General features: G+C 45.7%; 1 protein-coding gene across 2 annotated transcripts in view; it reads left to right on the forward strand.

Moving 5' to 3' along the window:
* EFCAB11 (EF-hand calcium binding domain 11) overlaps positions 1 to 16,921 on the forward strand; it is a 175,793-nt gene extending 158,872 nt beyond the window's left edge. The window contains exons 6-7 of one of the 2 annotated variants that reach the window (XR_001296226.2): positions 1,885 to 2,030; positions 15,787 to 15,893. Coding sequence is in view for 1 of the 2 variants with exons in the window: in XM_005686197.3 (XP_005686254.1) it covers positions 15,787 to 15,868 (82 nt within the window). In the remaining variant the exon portion in view is untranslated. Of the gene's footprint in view, positions 1 to 1,884; positions 2,031 to 15,786 lie in introns of both variants that reach the window. The other variant, XM_005686197.3, reaches the window with a different exon arrangement.

Raw genomic sequence — 17,222 nt, forward strand, 5'->3', positions numbered from 1 at the left:
CCCCTTTTTCTAGTCCTCAATCACCACTTTCTAAGACATAGACTGTATACCCAGAAGGAAAACACCTGGGATCGTGATGAATTTTTCCTGGTCCCTTGGTTCAGCTACATAAAAAAGTTGTGTGCAGGTGGGCACGAGGACCCTACTGATACCTGCCTAATGCAGCTGCTGCTGCTAAGTCGCTTCAGTCATGTCCGACTCTGTGCGGCCCCATAGACAGCAGCCCACCAGGCTCCCCCGTCCCTGGGATTCTCCCAGCAAGAACACTGGAGTGGGTCAGTGCGTCCTCAGCCCCCAATTCTAGGAAACTGGAAAAACAGTTTCCCCAACATAACTTCTCTTGGTTTCACCTTCTTGTACGCAGGTACTCAGTGACTCTGCCTCTGTGCTGGAGCATAATGTAAATACTTAATTTGTTTAATAAATACCCTGAAATAGCCCCATGGAGTTGTTACTAGAAGGGCACGAACCTTTTAACTCACTCCGCCAGCACCGATCAGCACTTAATGTCTTTAATGATCATCGGGATCTTTTTTAGTGGCTGGAATATTCCATAATCAATGATCCGGCCCTGCCTGGAGGCAGGAGAGACTGGATAATGGGAGGAAAATGTCACACTGGATGGGGCCAGTAATTTGAATCCCTAAAATCTGTATTGCTGGGGCCGTTTATGGGCGAGTCCAGTTTCTTCCCAAGGCTAGGAAAAGCCCCACCCCAACCTTGACATACACACATACCCTCACACTCCTAATGTGATTTACACATTACTGAAACCCCACCAGGAACCAGCTTGTGTTCTCAGCCTAAAACCTTTGAAGACTCTCCCTGGCCCTCCCACCCACTCTGGAAGGCAAACGTCATGCCAGCTTCCGGCACTGTGGTCTCCCCGTGGGGAGTGGATTGTCAGTCCTGGGCAGGTGGGGAGAGGTCTGTCAGGACAAGAGGGTCACACACTTTGTGGGACCTCATTAAGGCTGGGGGAAGAGGTGCATCCCTTCTTCTTCCCCCATCCTCATACTTACCTTGGGAGTTACTCTTTCAGGGAAAGAAAAGAAGTCCTGCCTTCTAGCAGGTTTCAATGCTAAAGTGTTCTCTCTGCGCTTGGACTTGGCGGTCCCTTTATCTTAGCCTAGCATTTGATTGATTTGGCCATGTTTATTCTCTCTGCATTTCATAACTTTCTAAACATTTGCTATGTGCCCTCTGAACCTTCATCTCTTTCCCAGCTGAAATTCTCATAGGAAAAGCCCTCGTGTTCATGCCATTTGGTGTGTCTTTGCCGTTACAGGTGGCCTTTGAAGAACAGGGTACTTCTGATAATCTGAGGGAATTGTTTCACTATGAAATGTTTCATTTTTCTTTTTTTATGTTGCTTATTATTGTCCACAGACGCAGAGTTTTCACATGCTGAGAGTATGTTGTAAGCAAAGCCATCAATAATTTATTACAATTATGCAGAAGTAAGGCCAGACGTTCCATTGGCTCAGTGATGCACGTCATTGAAAAGTGGCCTGGGAGGCGGAATCTTATTGTTCCCACATGGATCATTTAGAGCTGTAGTGTGAACAGTTAAAAATTTTTAATTTTTATAAATCCCTGTACTCTTCATTTAGTGAGAAAAATGACACTACGCCCTGACTTGATAGAATTTTCAAACAATGTTCCTATAACCAAGTTATTAATATATAGAATTAATCCCTTGGATTACTGGCGCATCTCTGCTAACACAGGATGAGAATATCTTTCAGGATTTGGCCATGCCACAGTCCCTGGGGTGACTGTCAGGTCCTGTACACTCCTTTGAAATGTGAGGGCTTTTAATTAGAAGGAACAATGGATATTCTTTCTTTCTATACTATTATATTATTATCATTCTGTTGCCAGAACTCCCAGTGGCATCTCATTGCAAGCGAGGCTGGAAAATGTGGCTTAGCTATGTTCTCAGGAAGAAACGGAAACAAGTTTTGTTGGCCACATAGCAGACTGCCATGGAAACAGACTCCAGCCATCCCAGAACGGATAAACAGAGGGTCAGTGATCCCAGCTCCTTCTCCTACCAACTTGTTTTATCCCCACCAACTTGAAATGCCTCTGTTGATCACTGCTGAATTCCCATGTATGTGTGTGTGTATATATGTGTATCTGGATGCCATTCTCATTCATTAACTCCTGGGCCATAAGCACACTGAGGCTTTATATTTTGTTTTGATATCATTATTATTTTTTGGAAAAAAATATTCTCCTGGCATATTTCTTTATCCAGATAAACTTTAGAGTCTATTTCTCTGTCTTCCTTAAAAAAGGAAAGCACAAATAAGTAAACAAAAAATCCCACAGTCCCCCTATCATGTATTATTAAAGATATATTCTACTCGAAAACCTCATACTACTGGGGAAAATGAGCATCACCTGACAATTGGTGTTTTCTGACTCCGAGGAAGTATGCTTTTGAAAAAGCAAGCTTCCCTATCCGACAGGGGCTAACAGCATTATCAGCAGGGCATTTATAAATGGCTCGATGTTTAGAGTTCATATTTCATCTTCAACTCTATTTGTTGCATTAGCAAAATGAAGCTCATTAAGCTTTATTCTTTTAGCTCATCTCTCCGAGCATCTGAACCCGCTAATACTCAGCTTTCTTGTCTGGAAGTATGTAATCTTTCCTACATCACACTTGAAAGTTCAGCTCATTCCTAAACCTCCAATCAAGGCTATGAACTTGTTGTTTTCAGAGAGGCCACATCTGTGCACAGACCCATTACGCCATCTGTTAAAGTGGTCAGAGTTCATCTTATTGCCTCCTTTGTGGAAGGGCTTGTACTGGAAAAGCATGTGTTATTGAAAACACAATTTTCCTCATCATTATGCTTTCTTTCTAGCCAGATCATAACCTGCCAGAAGTCTATGGAGCATAGTGTGAAAAGCTCTTCAGAAGAGCTGTTCTTAAGAGATTAAATGATTGCCATCTCTGGCCCACTTCTTTTATCTCATAATCAAGTTCACGATGATACTAGATATCTCAGCTGAAGTGATTATATATTTGAAATAGACATGGCTTTCTCTCCATTCATATTTCACACTGTTGAAGGCAGGATCATTTTTGTCCCTATTTATATATGTTTAGGGATCTTTACACCTGTCTGCAGGGTTGAAGACTCAAAACTACTTTTTAAAAGCTAAAAATGCCTGGGGGGTGGCTTGCCATTTTAGACTTCTGGTACAAATACACTGGTAGCAGATGAGATCCAGTGTAGATTTGTCAAAATGCAGAGCTGTATCAGCGTATCAATCATAGCCCAGCCATTCGGCTTGAGCAGCAAGAAGCTTGGAATTCACAGCAGCTGAGACACTTGCCCAGGGTCACCCAGCCTCGCTGAGACAAAACCTCACTCCTGGGCCTTTTCTGGTGGGCCACATCGCTCCCTGCTGTATTGAGAGCAGGCCTCTTAGACAGATATGGCATGCGGCGGGAACAGAGGAGCTAGTGACCCAAAAGTATAGGAACCAGATTTTTTTATTATTAGTTCAGAGAGACTCACTTTGGTTTTTGTTCTTTATCCCTAAAGCTCTCTGATATAAGCTATTTTCTGCCATCACAATTTCTCTTCCAGAGACTCAAACTGAGTGAAAAGATCATGTCACTATGTATTAGTGGTTCTGCTAAAACACTTGATAGAGAAGGAATATGAAACTCTTTGCCAGAAATGAGACTTTGGGCTATATGTTGATTGCATTTATCCACGTGTGCACAAGTAGTCAATAATCACACATTCTGAAAGTACATTCTTTCCTCCTTTTAAAATCCCTCTAGTTTCAAATAAGGCTCCTTGTTTTAAAAACCTAGTAAATAGGAAAAAATGAGTCATTATTTATGGTTGATCACTTTTGCCAGCTGTGACTGCATTTCACATCCATTTTTCTTTTTTTTCCTTGGACTGGAGAATCTATTCTGTCACTGTTTAGGAAAAAAACCATATTGGTCCCATCAATAGCTTCCTTCAGCACATAATCACAGCTAAGGCAGTGTAAACAAAGATTTTTGTTGGATTGCAGTGAGAAAGTAACTTCTTTAGAATGCAGAATTAGAGAGACTAATTCAGCATCTTCAGATAGCACCCAAAGGGAAAATCTGAATTATTTCAGGGTTTCTTTCAAAATGGAATAATTGTTTCAAAAATATTGAATTTATGAGTGTCTCCTCGATAGCTACCAAGTTCCAGATATTGCAAAGTTTAGAAAAGATTTCAGGTGGGATACCTGACATGTCAGGATGCTTTTATTTGCACATACCAGGAAATACTTTCTAGACTGCTTTTAACAACCCAGGGAATTTATTGGATCAGGTAACTAAGAGTTTTGAAACTGGGCATGCTTCAGGCCTGGCTGACTAGGCTCCAACTCACTCTCTGATTCTTCTGACTCATCCCTTCACTGTATGTAGCACCATTTTCAGGCTGATAATTGACCATGAAAAGCAGATGCATACATTTTTAGATCAGTGACTCAGAGAACTGTTATGGAAGTTGTACTCTTGTGTCAGGAAAATGACTGCTGTAAGGTCATGTCATCTCTGCATCCCAGCTGTCCAGTGAGAGAGCTTCTTCTTAGCTGACAAACAAAATGCCCAGGCTTCATTATGATTGACCCAACTCTTTACCCAGAATCCACCTGCCAATGTAGGAGACGCAGGAGATGTTCAATCCCTGGGTCAGGAAGATCCCCTGGAATAAGAAATGGCAACCCACTCCAGTATTCTTGACTGGAGAATCCCCAGAAAGAGAGAGGAGCCTGGCAGACTACAGTCCATGGGGTCACAAAGAGTCAGACACAACTGACCGCTGAGCACATATGCACACAACTCTTTACCCATCAGCAGTGGTCAGAGGAGGAATGTCATGTCCTAAGTAGCCAATGATCCCTCAAACCAGTCACTATGGTAAGGACAGGAGGATTAAACTGGTTGCCTTAAGCCAGTGGGATCCCACTTCTGGAACTTGGGGTGGGGATCCATTCACCCAAACCACACAGCTGAGTAGCACAGGTGACGGGGAAGTACCGACAGCATGCACTGTGTCTCTCTTCTAGTCGGCAGAACCTGGTCCTAAGGAGGCCAGAGCTTTGCCTGGCTTGTGTCATCCTTTCTTCCTGGCCTGCCCTTTATCCTCCATAGTTCATCCTAAGTGGCCAGTTCCACCACCCGCCCACGACCAGGCCATAGCTATACCTCTGTGTCCAGAAAGCAGAAGAACACTCTTACATTGAGGTATACAGGATCCTCAGTTCAGTTCAGTTCAGTCGCTCAGTCGTGTCTGACTCTTTGCGACCCCATGAATTACAGCACGCCAGGCCTCCCTGTCCATCACCAACTCCCGGAGTTCACCCAAACTCATGTCCATTGAGTCGGTGATGCCATCTAGCCATCTCATCCTCTGTCATCCCTTTCTCCTCCTGCCCCAGTCCCTCCTAGCATCAGGGTCTTTTCCAATGAGTCACCTCTTCACATGAGGTGGCCAAAGTATTGGAGTTTCAGCTTTAGCCTCAGTCCTTCCAAAGAACACCCAGGACTGACCTCCTTTTAGAATGGACTGGTTGGATCTCCTTGCAGTCCAAGGGACTCTCAAGAGTCTTCTCCAACACCACAGTTCAAAAGCATCAATTCTTTGGCGCTCAGCTTTCTTCTCAGTCCAACTTTCACATCCATACATGAACACTGGAAAAACCATAGCCTTGACTAGATGGACCTTTGTTGGCAAAGTAATGTCTCTGCTTTTGAATATGCTATCTAGGTTGGTCATAACTTTTCTTCCAAGGAGTAAGCATCTCTTAATTTCATGGCTCCAATCACCATCTGCAGTGATTTTGGAGCCCCCCAAAATAAAGTTTGACACTGTTTCCACTGTTTCCCCATCTATTTCCCATGAAGTGATGGGACCAGATGTCAGGATCTTAGTTTTCTGAATGCTGAACTTTAAGCCAGCTTTTTCACTCTCCTCTTTCACTTTCATCAAAAGGGTTTCTAGTTCCTCTTCACTTTCTGCCATAAGGGTGGATCATGGAAAAAGGAAGAGAGTTCCAGAAAAACATCTATTTCTGCTTTATTGACTATACCAAAACCTTTGACTGTGTGGATCACAATAAACTGTGGACAATTCTGAGAGAGATGGGAATACCAGACCACCTGACCTGCCTCTTGAGAAATCTGTATGCAGGTCAGGAAGCAACAGTTAGAACTGGACATGGAACAACAGACTGGTTCCAAGTAGGAAAAGGAGTCTGTCAAGGCTGTATATTGCCACCCTGCTTATTTAACTTCTATGCAGAGTACATCATGAGAAACGCTGGGCTGGAAGAAGCACAAGCTGGCATCAAGATTGCTGGGAGAAATACCAAAAACCTCAGATATGCAGATGACACCACCCAGTGAAGAGGAGCTAAACTACTCACGTAAGGTCTAAATACCACGTATTGTTGGCAGACTAAATAGTATTAAATAAGACATGCACGTCAGACAATGAAGAGAAGATTCCCTTTTTCTGGCTGTCCTTGGCGTTTCAATTGCTTGAAACTTCAAACTTCAGAGCTCTTCTGAAAGGCAATATTTAATTTGCTCTAAAAGTCAGTTCCCAAAGAGAAGAAACTGATCTGTTTCAATAGTGAGTTCCCTGTTACCTGAACGAGACTCTGCTGTGACATGCTACCCATGATGGAAATTTAAATGCCCGTGAGGACTTCATCTCTCAAACTTTCCTCTGTGTCAGCCTGAGATCTTCCTGAAAGCAGAGCTTTAGATGAGGGCTACGCGCAGGTTGCTTCTTTGGGGTACAACCTCGGGGAGCAAGGGTGGGCCGGTGAGTGAGGGCAGGCCTGAGGTGAAGGAGGGCTTCCCCGAGTCCCGAGAGCCACCACTGGAAAGTGACTGTCCACTGACACCCGTCCCCTCACGGGTCAAGAATCACCTCGGGGGCGCTGACGCCGTTTTCATACTTGCGCCTGTGCGGGCGAGGGCCGCCCCGGGGTGAGAGCCATGGCGGACGGCTGGAGGCCCGCGGCGACGGGAGGCACCGCGGCAGAAGATGAGAGAGCGGCGGGCGGGAAGGGGTGCGGCCGCGCGGCGGGGAAGGCGCCGGACGCCGCCGCGCGGGGGCCGCCACAGCCCGGAAGCCCGCGGGAGGCTGCTTCCGGCTCTCCGTGCGTCTCAGTGGCTTCGCTTCACGCGCGTCTTCAGCCAGCTGGAGTTCCCGAGCGCATCGCCGACCGGACGGCCGCCGAGCCCCGCGGCCTCTCACCGCAAGGAGGCAAGCGCGCCGGCGGGGGCACCGGCGGCCCGGAGGGCAGGGCGCCCGCGGGCTGGCGACGCGCGGCCCCAAATGGCCGGCGGCTCGCGCGCGGAGGGCCGCCTCGCCGGGAGGGCCGCCGTAGCTCTCAGCGTTCAGGCAGCAGGACAGCTCTGACAGAACGGCAGTTTTCGCTTTTTTCCTTTAAATTACTCCGCGACGAATCAGAGAGAAAGAGGGCCCCTCTCCCTTTCCCCCCGCCCCTCAAGTTCCACTCAGAAAGCTTTTCTCATCTCAGTCTTTGCCTCCACGTTGAATTTCTCATCCATGTTTCAGGTGAGCGAAATGGGCCGTCAACTTCCAACACCCGCGTGACTATCCCAGTGACTCAGAGCAACTGCCGACTGCCCCCTGTGCGCTGCCAACACAGACGTGCCCGCCGCTGGCTCTGTCATCGCCCCCGAGGGCTTGCCTCCCCGGAGGTCCTCTCTGGGCTTCATCAAACCCTTGGTGTCGGCGGGGAAGCGCACTGAGGCAACTGTCTGCTTAATCCAGCCAAGAAACACGGGTGCCTCCCCTGCCCCGACATCACTTGTTTGGGGCCAGGGGATGTCTTTAAAGCAGTTTTCTAGTGAGTGTAGATTTAGCTGGAATGTTCCAGAGAATGGCTCCACTTTTGGCTCCTCTCAGTTCAGTTTAGTCGCTCAGTTCAGTTCAGTTCAGTTGCTCAGTCGGGTCCGACTCTGCGACCCCGTGAATCGCAGCACACCAGGCCTCCCCGTCCATCACCAACTCCCGGAGTTCACTCAGACTCGCGTCCATCGAGTCCGTGATGCCATCCAGCCATCTCATCCTCTGTCGTCCCCTTCTCCTCCTGCCCCCAATCCCTCCCAGCATCAGGCAGTCAACTCTTCACATGAGGTGGCCAAAGTACTGGAGTTTCAGCTTTAGCATCGTTCCTTCCAAAGAAATCCCAGGGTTGATCTCCTTCAGAAGGGACTGGTTGGATCTCCTTGCAGTCCAGGGGACTCTCAAGAGTCTTCTCCAACACCACAGTTCAAAAGCATCAATTCTTCGGCGCTCAGCTTTCTTCACAGTCCAACTCTCACATCCATACATGACCACAGGAGAAACCATAGCCTTGACTAGATGGACCTTTGTTGGCAAAGTAATGTCTCTGCTTTTCAACATGCTATCTAGGTCATGTCCTGCTCTTTGCGACCCCACGAACCGCAGCCCACCAGGCCTCCCTGTCCATCACTAACTCCCAGAGTTTACTCAAACTCATGTCCATTGAGTTGGTGATGCCACCCAACCATCTCATCCTCTATCGTCCTCTTCTCCTCCTGCCCCCAATCCCTCCCGGCATCAAGGTCTTTTCCAATGAGTCAGCCCTTCGCATCAGGTGGCCAAAGTATTGGAGTTTCAGCTTCAACATCAGTCCTTCCAATGAACACCCAGGGCTGATCTCCTTTAGGATGGACTAGTTGGATCTCCTTAGTCCAAGGGACTCTCAGGAGTCTTCTCCAACACCATGGTTCAAAAGCATCAATTCTTGGGTGCTCAGCTTTCTATATAGTCCAACGCTCACATCCATACATAACCACTGGAAAAACCATAGCCTTGACTAGACGGACCTTTGTTGATAAAGTAACATCTCTGCTTTTGAATATGCTATCTAGGTTGGTCATAACTTTCCTTCCAAAAAGTAAGTGTCTTTGAATTTCATGGCTGCACTCACCAGCTGTAGTGATTTTGGAGACCAAAAAAATAAAGTCAACCACTCTTTCCACTGTTTCCCCATCTATTTCCCATGAAGTGATGGGACCAGATGCCATGATCTTAGTTTTATGAATGTTGAGTTTTAAGCCAACTTTTTCACTCTCCTCTTTCACTTTCATCAAGAGGCTCTTTAGTTCTTCATTTTCGAGGGTGGTGTCATCTGCATATCTAAGGTTATTGATATTTCTCCCGGCAATCTTGATTCCAGCTTGTGTTTCTTCCAGTCCAGCGTTTCTCATGATGTACTCTGCATATAAGTTAAATAAGCAGGATGACAATATACAGCCTTGACTTACTCCGTTTCCTGTTTGGAACCAGTCTGTTGTTCCATGTCCAGTTCTAACTGTTGCTTCCTGACCTGCATAGAGGTTTCTCAAGAGGCAGGTCAGGTGGTCTGTTATTCCCATCTGTTTCAGAATTTTCCACAGTTTATTGTGATCCACACAGTCAAAGCTTTTGGCATAGTCAATAAAGCAGAAATAGATGTTTTTCTGGAACTCTCTTGCCTTTTTTATGATCCAGCGGATGTTGGCAATTTGATCTCTGGTTCCTCTGTCTTTTCTAAAACCAGCTTGAACATCTGGAAGTTCACAGTTCATGTATTCTAGCTCTGTGGTTTTCAACCAGGGATGGTTTTGTCCCGTGACCCTCCCAGGAGACACCTGGCAATATCTGGAGACAGTTTTGACTGTCCCAGTGGGGAAGGGTCCTCCTGACATCAGACAGATAGAAACCAGGGATGCTGCTAAACACCCTACAGTGCACAGGCCTGACAGCCCTCATGGCAGAGAGTGATCCGGCCCCAAATGTCAACAGCATCGAGATTGAGAAATCCTGCTGTACTGAAGATTTAGACATTGTGAAATAAGGTCACTTGTTTAGAAAATTCAGACCAAAAAGAAAGGAAATACTCCTTCAGTTGAAAAAGATATCAATACTAAAGAATATTTTAATCCAAAACAGCCCATAAAACAAATTTGTGTTTAGCTTATAATCTTCCACTTCTGCCCAAATGAATATAAATGTGTATGAGATTACAGTTATAATATACATAGTATTTATTCTTGTTTCCACATAAAACCATCACTTTTAGAGTCTTTTCATCATTTCAATAGAGAATGCTCCATGTTTCAATTCCTTCCCTGTTTGTTTCTCTCCTTCCCCCCGCCCCTTTTTTACAAATAACTTTAGCAAAAGCACATACTCTGCTTTGAAATCTGAATTTGGAGACCTAGCAATGGGGCACTTGTGAATTATTTTACAATGAAAAATATTTTCAAAACATTACAAGAAATTAAGTGTTAAAAGTGTTAGCCCCTCAGTTGTGTCCGACTCCTTGTGACCCCATGGACTGTAGCCAGCCAGGTTCCTCTGTGCATGGAATTCTCCAGGCAAGAATACTGGCATGGGTTGCCATTCCCTTCTGCAGGGGATCTTCCTGACCCAGGGATTGAACCCAGGTCTCCTGCATTACAGGCAGATTCTTCACCTTCTGAGCCAGCAGGGAAGCCCCTTAAAAGAAATTGGTATGATGTAAATATTGTTGCACAAGGAACATGTACTACTTGTGAGAAACATTTGCTGTTTATGTCTTTTTAAAATTTAAAAACAACCTGTTTTTCTCTAGAATATAATGTTAGAGCAGCAGTACAGCTGAGCTTAATAAAAATTTCACAGTGTGAAAGCCTGGCTCCTTCAAGGTAGGGACCACTTAGCCTCTCGATCACAGGGAAACATCTCGTCTGGGCTAAGTCCATGCCGCATCCCAAAAGGAGAGAGAATCTTGCTTAACAAATCAGGATGTACAAAGACAAATGCTAAAGCTTATGGTGATAGAAGTAATTATAACCACTCATCTGACAAGTCCAAAAAATGTTGGAATTTTAACAGATAAGAAAACTGTTGGGATTCAGCTGAATGGACAGAGTGTAGACCCACCTGAAATTCTCAGTGTATCGCACTGTCGCCCTAGGTCCTCTGCCCTTCAAAGTCCAGATAGGATTGCCTGGAACTCCCATTCCACTCCCTGTGGAATTTTACAGCACTTTATAAGCTTTTGCAAGTTTCTGGAAGGCCTGTGGCTCTGAGTTCTCCTTTCTCTCTGAGCTCGTTCAGTTGGTGGGTCATCTTCCCACCCCCCCACCGACTTTTCCTGCTCTGTACCACACCCACTCAGACTGAACTCATCGCCGAACTCCATCCTCTGTGCCAGATTCGGTGCACACACCCCAACCGCACCATCCCCTCTCAGACTGTGTGGCTGTCACAGTCCTTGGAGAAGATAAAAGAGAAGTTATGACACGCAACGCAACCAACCTCAGAGTCCGCAGAAAGGTAGCAGTTAATTCAGGGCCTTTTGAGCACGGGGCCTCTCTTGGGCCAGTTCCCCTCATCACATCCCAGCCTCCTCCCCACCCGTCCGTAGGCCCTTCTTGCACCGTCTCTCTCTTTTTTCTCCTCACCACATGGCATTTGGGATCTGAGTTCCCTGGCCAGGGATCGAGCCTGTGCCCCCTGAACTGGAAGGTCGATGTCCTAACCACTGGACCACCAGGGAACTCCCTCTCTCGTCTTTCTTGTCATCTCCTCCACCCAGATGGTCCTAGAATGTTCATACTGAGTGACACAGAGCGGTTCCACTCTGGAGCTCCTACTCCCCAGGCCCATTCCAGCTCTCCATTTGCATCTCAAAACAAACAAATCAAAAAGTCTTTAATTTAACTGGCTTTACATGGCTAGAAAGCAGTTACTGTTGTTCATGGCTTTATTTATTTTCCCTTCATCTGTCTTTGTAAACTTCACTCCTTTAAAAAGCCAGCTGTGAAATATAAGCCCGTGTGTGTGTGTGCGTGTGTGTGTGTGTGTGTGTGTCAGAGTGAAAGGCGCTCAGCCATGTCCAGCCCTTTGCGACCCCGTGGACTGTATAGTCCATGGCATTCTCCAGGCCAGAATCCTGGAGTGGGGAGCCTTACCCTTCTCCAGGGGACCTTCCCAACCCAGGGGTCGAACCCAGGTCTCCCGCATTGCAGACAGGTTCTTGACCAGCTGAGCCAGCAGGGAAGCCCAAGAGCACTGGAGCGGGTAGCCCACCCCTTCTCCAGCAGATCTTCCCGACCCAGGGATCGAATCAGGGTCTCCTGCACTACAGGCAGATTCTTGACCGAGTCACTAGGGAAGCGTGTGTGTGTGTATTCAGGCTTCTATTTCATTTTTGTGTGTGTGTATATATAGACGTATATTCCTGTGTCCAGTAGAAGAGCGGCCACTTCAGTGGCTCCCAGTGCCTGGGCTCCAGCTGTAGGGCAGGGCAGATGCGGATGTGCCCAGTGTTTTGCTATGGTTTCCAGTTTCCCGCTCTTTGTCTCTTAACTGTTCAGCCTGACACTCAAGGGGTTCCTCCCATTCATTGCTCTTCTAGGCAACCTCAGTTTTTGGAGTCCGTCTCTCACTTGGACTCTCTTGCATCTGGTCTGTGTTTACAGAATGCGGTTGGGCATGGAGACCGCAACTTGACCATTCCTTACGGGCCCCTGAGCGATAGCTCCTAGGTGCCACCATCAGAGTGTTATGTCTCTGCCTAGGATTCCGACTCAAACAGTGAGGACGTACTTTCTTTAATCCCCCCAAACCTCCGGAGAGGCGGTGGATATTCCACAGTGCCATCCACTGTCTCCGCAGGTTCCCTTATTTTACAAATTCGTTCACTCTATAAACAGTCATTGCCAACTGTGGGCCAAGAGATGGGAACCTTGCAGCAAACAAGAGAAAGTTCTTGCCTTCCCAGCGCTTATTTCTAGTTGGAGGTGGACTATTTCAGTGCTGAATGTGTGTCAGTGACGCCAAGACAGCGCACTCTGGTTTCAGAAGGAGAGCGTACTCCTTTCAGGGTTAAACAGCGTAAACAGAAACGATGAACCTTTTTGCATAATGACGTCGGCTTCATCTCTTCAGCACCACCGACTGCCCACCAGCACATCTGCTCTTCCATCACACAGCGATCTGAGTGTGGGTGCTGTGAGAGCTTCCTTGTTTAGAATAATGCCGTCTGCAATGAAAAACAGTATTTTAGCTTTTAAAAGTATAGCTCTGAAATGTGAATTTCCTCTCCTTGAGACGACCATGATATGTATGTGATGAGGAGACGGTATTTTACCATGTCTCATTCTAAATATAAACATGACGCTCCTCCATTCATTATAAAAATGCCACTCCAAGCTTTATGAATAAACTTTCCCATTCTAATACCTCTTGGTTATACTGTAACCATTTTATGATGGGAAGCTTTGGCAAAGATAGCAAGAAAAATAAAAAGTTAATGTAATTACAGAAAGGTTATTTACTGAGAGAATCAGGCAAAGGGGTTTCCTTTTCTACAAGTATTCAGCATCTCAATAAGTGCATAAATGCACACACACACATATATGGAAACAGTTTATCCTAAATATTACTTTTCTAAGTTATCCACTTAACTCACCCTATGAGATTTATAGTTCAATCATGCCAGTTCAGAGTGGAAAGAAAAAAGGTCATTTATCTAATCCAATTCCTTGGGAAAAAATACTTAGGCAATATTAAGAATCTTCAATTATCTAATTTAATAAAGGGGATGATTTATACTCTGTAGTCAGTAACATGTGATACTGATTATTTCTAATCCCTTAGAAGAGATCCGGCATTCCGCTTTTGGTCCTGTGCAGCATGAAATTGTCATGTATATTTCACCAAAAGAAGCAGCAAGAATAATGGGCCTTGCAGTCTGCCGTCATTTTATACTAACATACTGCAACATGGTTTCGCCCTGGGGCAAAGAAGTAGGGATTTTTCTTTTCTTCAAAAGAATGAAAAATTATTATCACTCTATCCCGTACCGTTATAGACTTCAGAGACTTTGGCATGAAATATTCAGAAAGTTTATTTTAGAATTCAATATTTTAAAAGCCTGCTTTAAAACTATTACAGTGATTAGTGGCTCTGTTACTTGGACCAGTCTTTGGTTTAAAAAGCCCTTTGTCCTGGTTGATACCATTTGCTGTTTCCACAAAATGTGGTTTGTGCCAACCCAGGAGCACCACATAAGGCTAGTAATGCATTGTTTTAGAATGCCCCTCAAAGAGGAGCTGTGATCACAGCTCAACAGTTCCCTCTCAAACATACGCTTAAAGGAAGCACTGCTTTCACTGGTAGCAGCCGAACGTATTGCTTACACCACGATTTTCTCCCTCTGCCATGTGTTATGTTAGCTAGGGGGACTGAGCACCATTTCTCTGCTCCCTGTTCAAAAGAGCAATGCCCCTGTCTCAGTGGCCCTAGGGACACTTAGGCGCAACCCAGCTGAGGCCACCCACACCCTCAGCCGACCAGTCAGAGGCTCACGCCTTCACCTCTCTTCCTAGGATTCAGAAAAGCTTATCGGGTGTTTGTGAGGAATTAACTGAGCTTCCGAGGCCACGAATGAAGTCAATGAAAACTCCCGGAGCTTGAGTTAGCTGCGTGGTGATTGCAACACGACCACTTCTGTCTGGAACATCCTGTTTACATAGGGAGATGTGTGGGATAGAGTGTAAAGCCCACGCTTGGGAATTTAACCGTCCTGACTTGAGTTCCATGTCTGTTACCAACACAGTGGTCCTACCAGCACATTGAACATCACCGTCTGCAGAATGGGCGCATCCTGGCATCTGTGCACAGATTCAGTGAGATGAAGGCAGTGCGAGGCAAGACGCCAGTCACTATAGTTATTTACTCCCAAAATGCTTTTCCTTTTTTAAAATATTTATTCGTTTGGCTGCTTCAGGTCTTAGTTACGGCCTGTGGAATCTTCCTCGTCGAGCATGAGATCTCTTTTTTTAAACTGTGGCCTGTGTGATCTTTTTTAGCAGTAGCATGCAGGGTCTTTTAGTTGTGGCATTTGGGATCAAGTTCCCTGACCAGGGATCTAACCGGGGCCGCCTGCACTGGGAGCAGGGAGTCAGCCACTGGACCCCAAAAGGTTTTTCTTACCTCTTAATTGTTTACTCCACACTTCTGTTGTGCAATGTATGATGGGAAAAATCAAAATGGTGTTGGTGTTGCTAAGAGCTCTCTGCCATGGGGCCAGGAGATCAGTAAGGAAGTGTGACTTACAGACATCAAGGTCCTTTGTCATCCAGAGCACCTTCCAGAAACTCAAGATACTTACTGGACTCTTACTCTGAAACAACTTGTGAGTCCTCAAGGACAAATATTTTCTGGCTTGAGTCAGAGTCAATCAAGTTGTCACCGGGCAGCTTTTAACAACCCTGTGGCTTTTCATCTCTTTTTCAGGACACTTTCAGGGCTACCGAAGTTTGTATTTCCTGAATTGCAATTCTTCCAGAATCCGGATAAACTCTCTTCTTCTTTGCAGCCTCCTGCCTTGCTTTTTTGGTTGACAGATGCATGTATATTTATTGACATATCACAGAAAAAAATTGCAGGATGGCTAGAAAAACCATCACTCCTGCCTTTTTTAATATAAAAAATGTAACTTTTACACTTGGTGACATTCCTTTAAATGTATTGAATATATCATTTCTGTAGGTTTTAATAAATACTTTTTCCTTTCCTTTCCTTCTCTCCTTAGGTAGTATCAATGCAAGGGGGAAAAAAAAGGATAGCCATTGACCTCAGCCTTCCTGCAGATAAGACAGAGAAGTGAAGTGTGGAAGTAGGATGAAACTCACCATAAATCACTTTCTGTTTCATTTTCCAGGGAAGTAGATCAAGACTCAGATGGTCATGTCAGCTTCAAAGACTTCGAATATGCCATGAACTCTGGACAAAAGCAAGCCTAATTATGGTGTACTGCTTGTATGCAACTTCTGGGGAGACCAGAATAGATGGTGATGTAAAGAGATGTCAGATTGCACCCTAGCGATGGTGTCATACTCCATACCTTCCATTAAACTCTTTATATGGTCTGCAGATGCTCACGACTGCTTGCATCTCAGACTCCTAGAGGTGGTTATTATGATTATAAGTCATCTTCTTCCATGTGGCCCTAGCCCTAAGTTCGGCTGCTGCTGGCACTGCCACTGGGGTTGTCCCCAACCCTTCCTCTTCACTTGCAGCCCCCGACTCCCACCCACATCACAGGCAGGGAGGCTCCACTCGTTTCCTGGTCCTCGACACCTACCCAGAGGCTCCCTGGCCCTCAGCAGGTCCTAACCCCCAAGGAGAGGGTGTTTTTTTCCTGCCAACAGTGCCGGTTTCCTTCGTGCATTCAGCATCAGTTGATCAAGTAATAGCGCCTGCACGTTCTGAGTGCTGACTGTGTTCCAAGCAGTGAGGAAGGCTTTTGGAAAACCAAGACTAAAGACTTCTCTAAGAAAAGGTGCCATGGGATTTCCCAGGCAAGGATACTGGAATGGGTTGCCATTTCCTTCTCCAGGGGATCTTCCCAACTCAGGGATCAAATCTGTCTCCTGCTTAGCAGGTGGATTCTTCACCAACGAGCCACCTGGGAAGTCTACAATGTATCATTAGTATTCACCAAAATCATCACCAAAAAATGGCCCTAGAGCACTCGCTATGTAAGACAGAGAGACAGATTGGGCTGTAATTAGTAAGTCTTTTCCCAGCTGTACACGCAGAGGAAGAATAGGGTGGGAACAAAAACTTATCTTCAGAATCCATTAGAATGGCCTGGGCCTGGGGTTCTGCAGCAGAACAGCAAGCCCTGGGCTGCCCTCTCCTGGACTCTGACTGGTTCTGGAAGGTTCTTCCATGCACCAAGGGTCTTAGCCATCTGTGTACCTGTTCTCTGTGCTCTGCCCATCCACACCTGGGATCTAGGGACTATGACCCTGGACATTCAGCACTTAAGTAAATACTCATATCAATACTAATATTTTATCTGGAAGTGTTCAGAATCCCAAACATTAACAACACTGTGAAAACATCTCGTTTAAGTCAAATTTTAAAAGGTTTAAAGGTCAAAGAAAAATGTAAATTTGTCAAATAGAAACATTAACCAAGCATCCTTCTAACAGATTATTAGCAGATAAACTTACTAAACTGTCATCAATCAGAGGAACCTAAAGAGACTTCACAACTAAATGTAATTTGGTGTTCTGGATGGGATCATGCAACAGAAGAAAGGACATGAGGTAAACACTAGCAAGGTGTGGAGTTTAGTTCCTAACACTG

This window comes from Capra hircus, chromosome 10 (genome assembly GCF_001704415.2).
Source record: "Capra hircus breed San Clemente chromosome 10, ASM170441v1, whole genome shotgun sequence".
NCBI classification, from domain to species: domain Eukaryota; kingdom Metazoa; phylum Chordata; class Mammalia; order Artiodactyla; family Bovidae; genus Capra; species Capra hircus.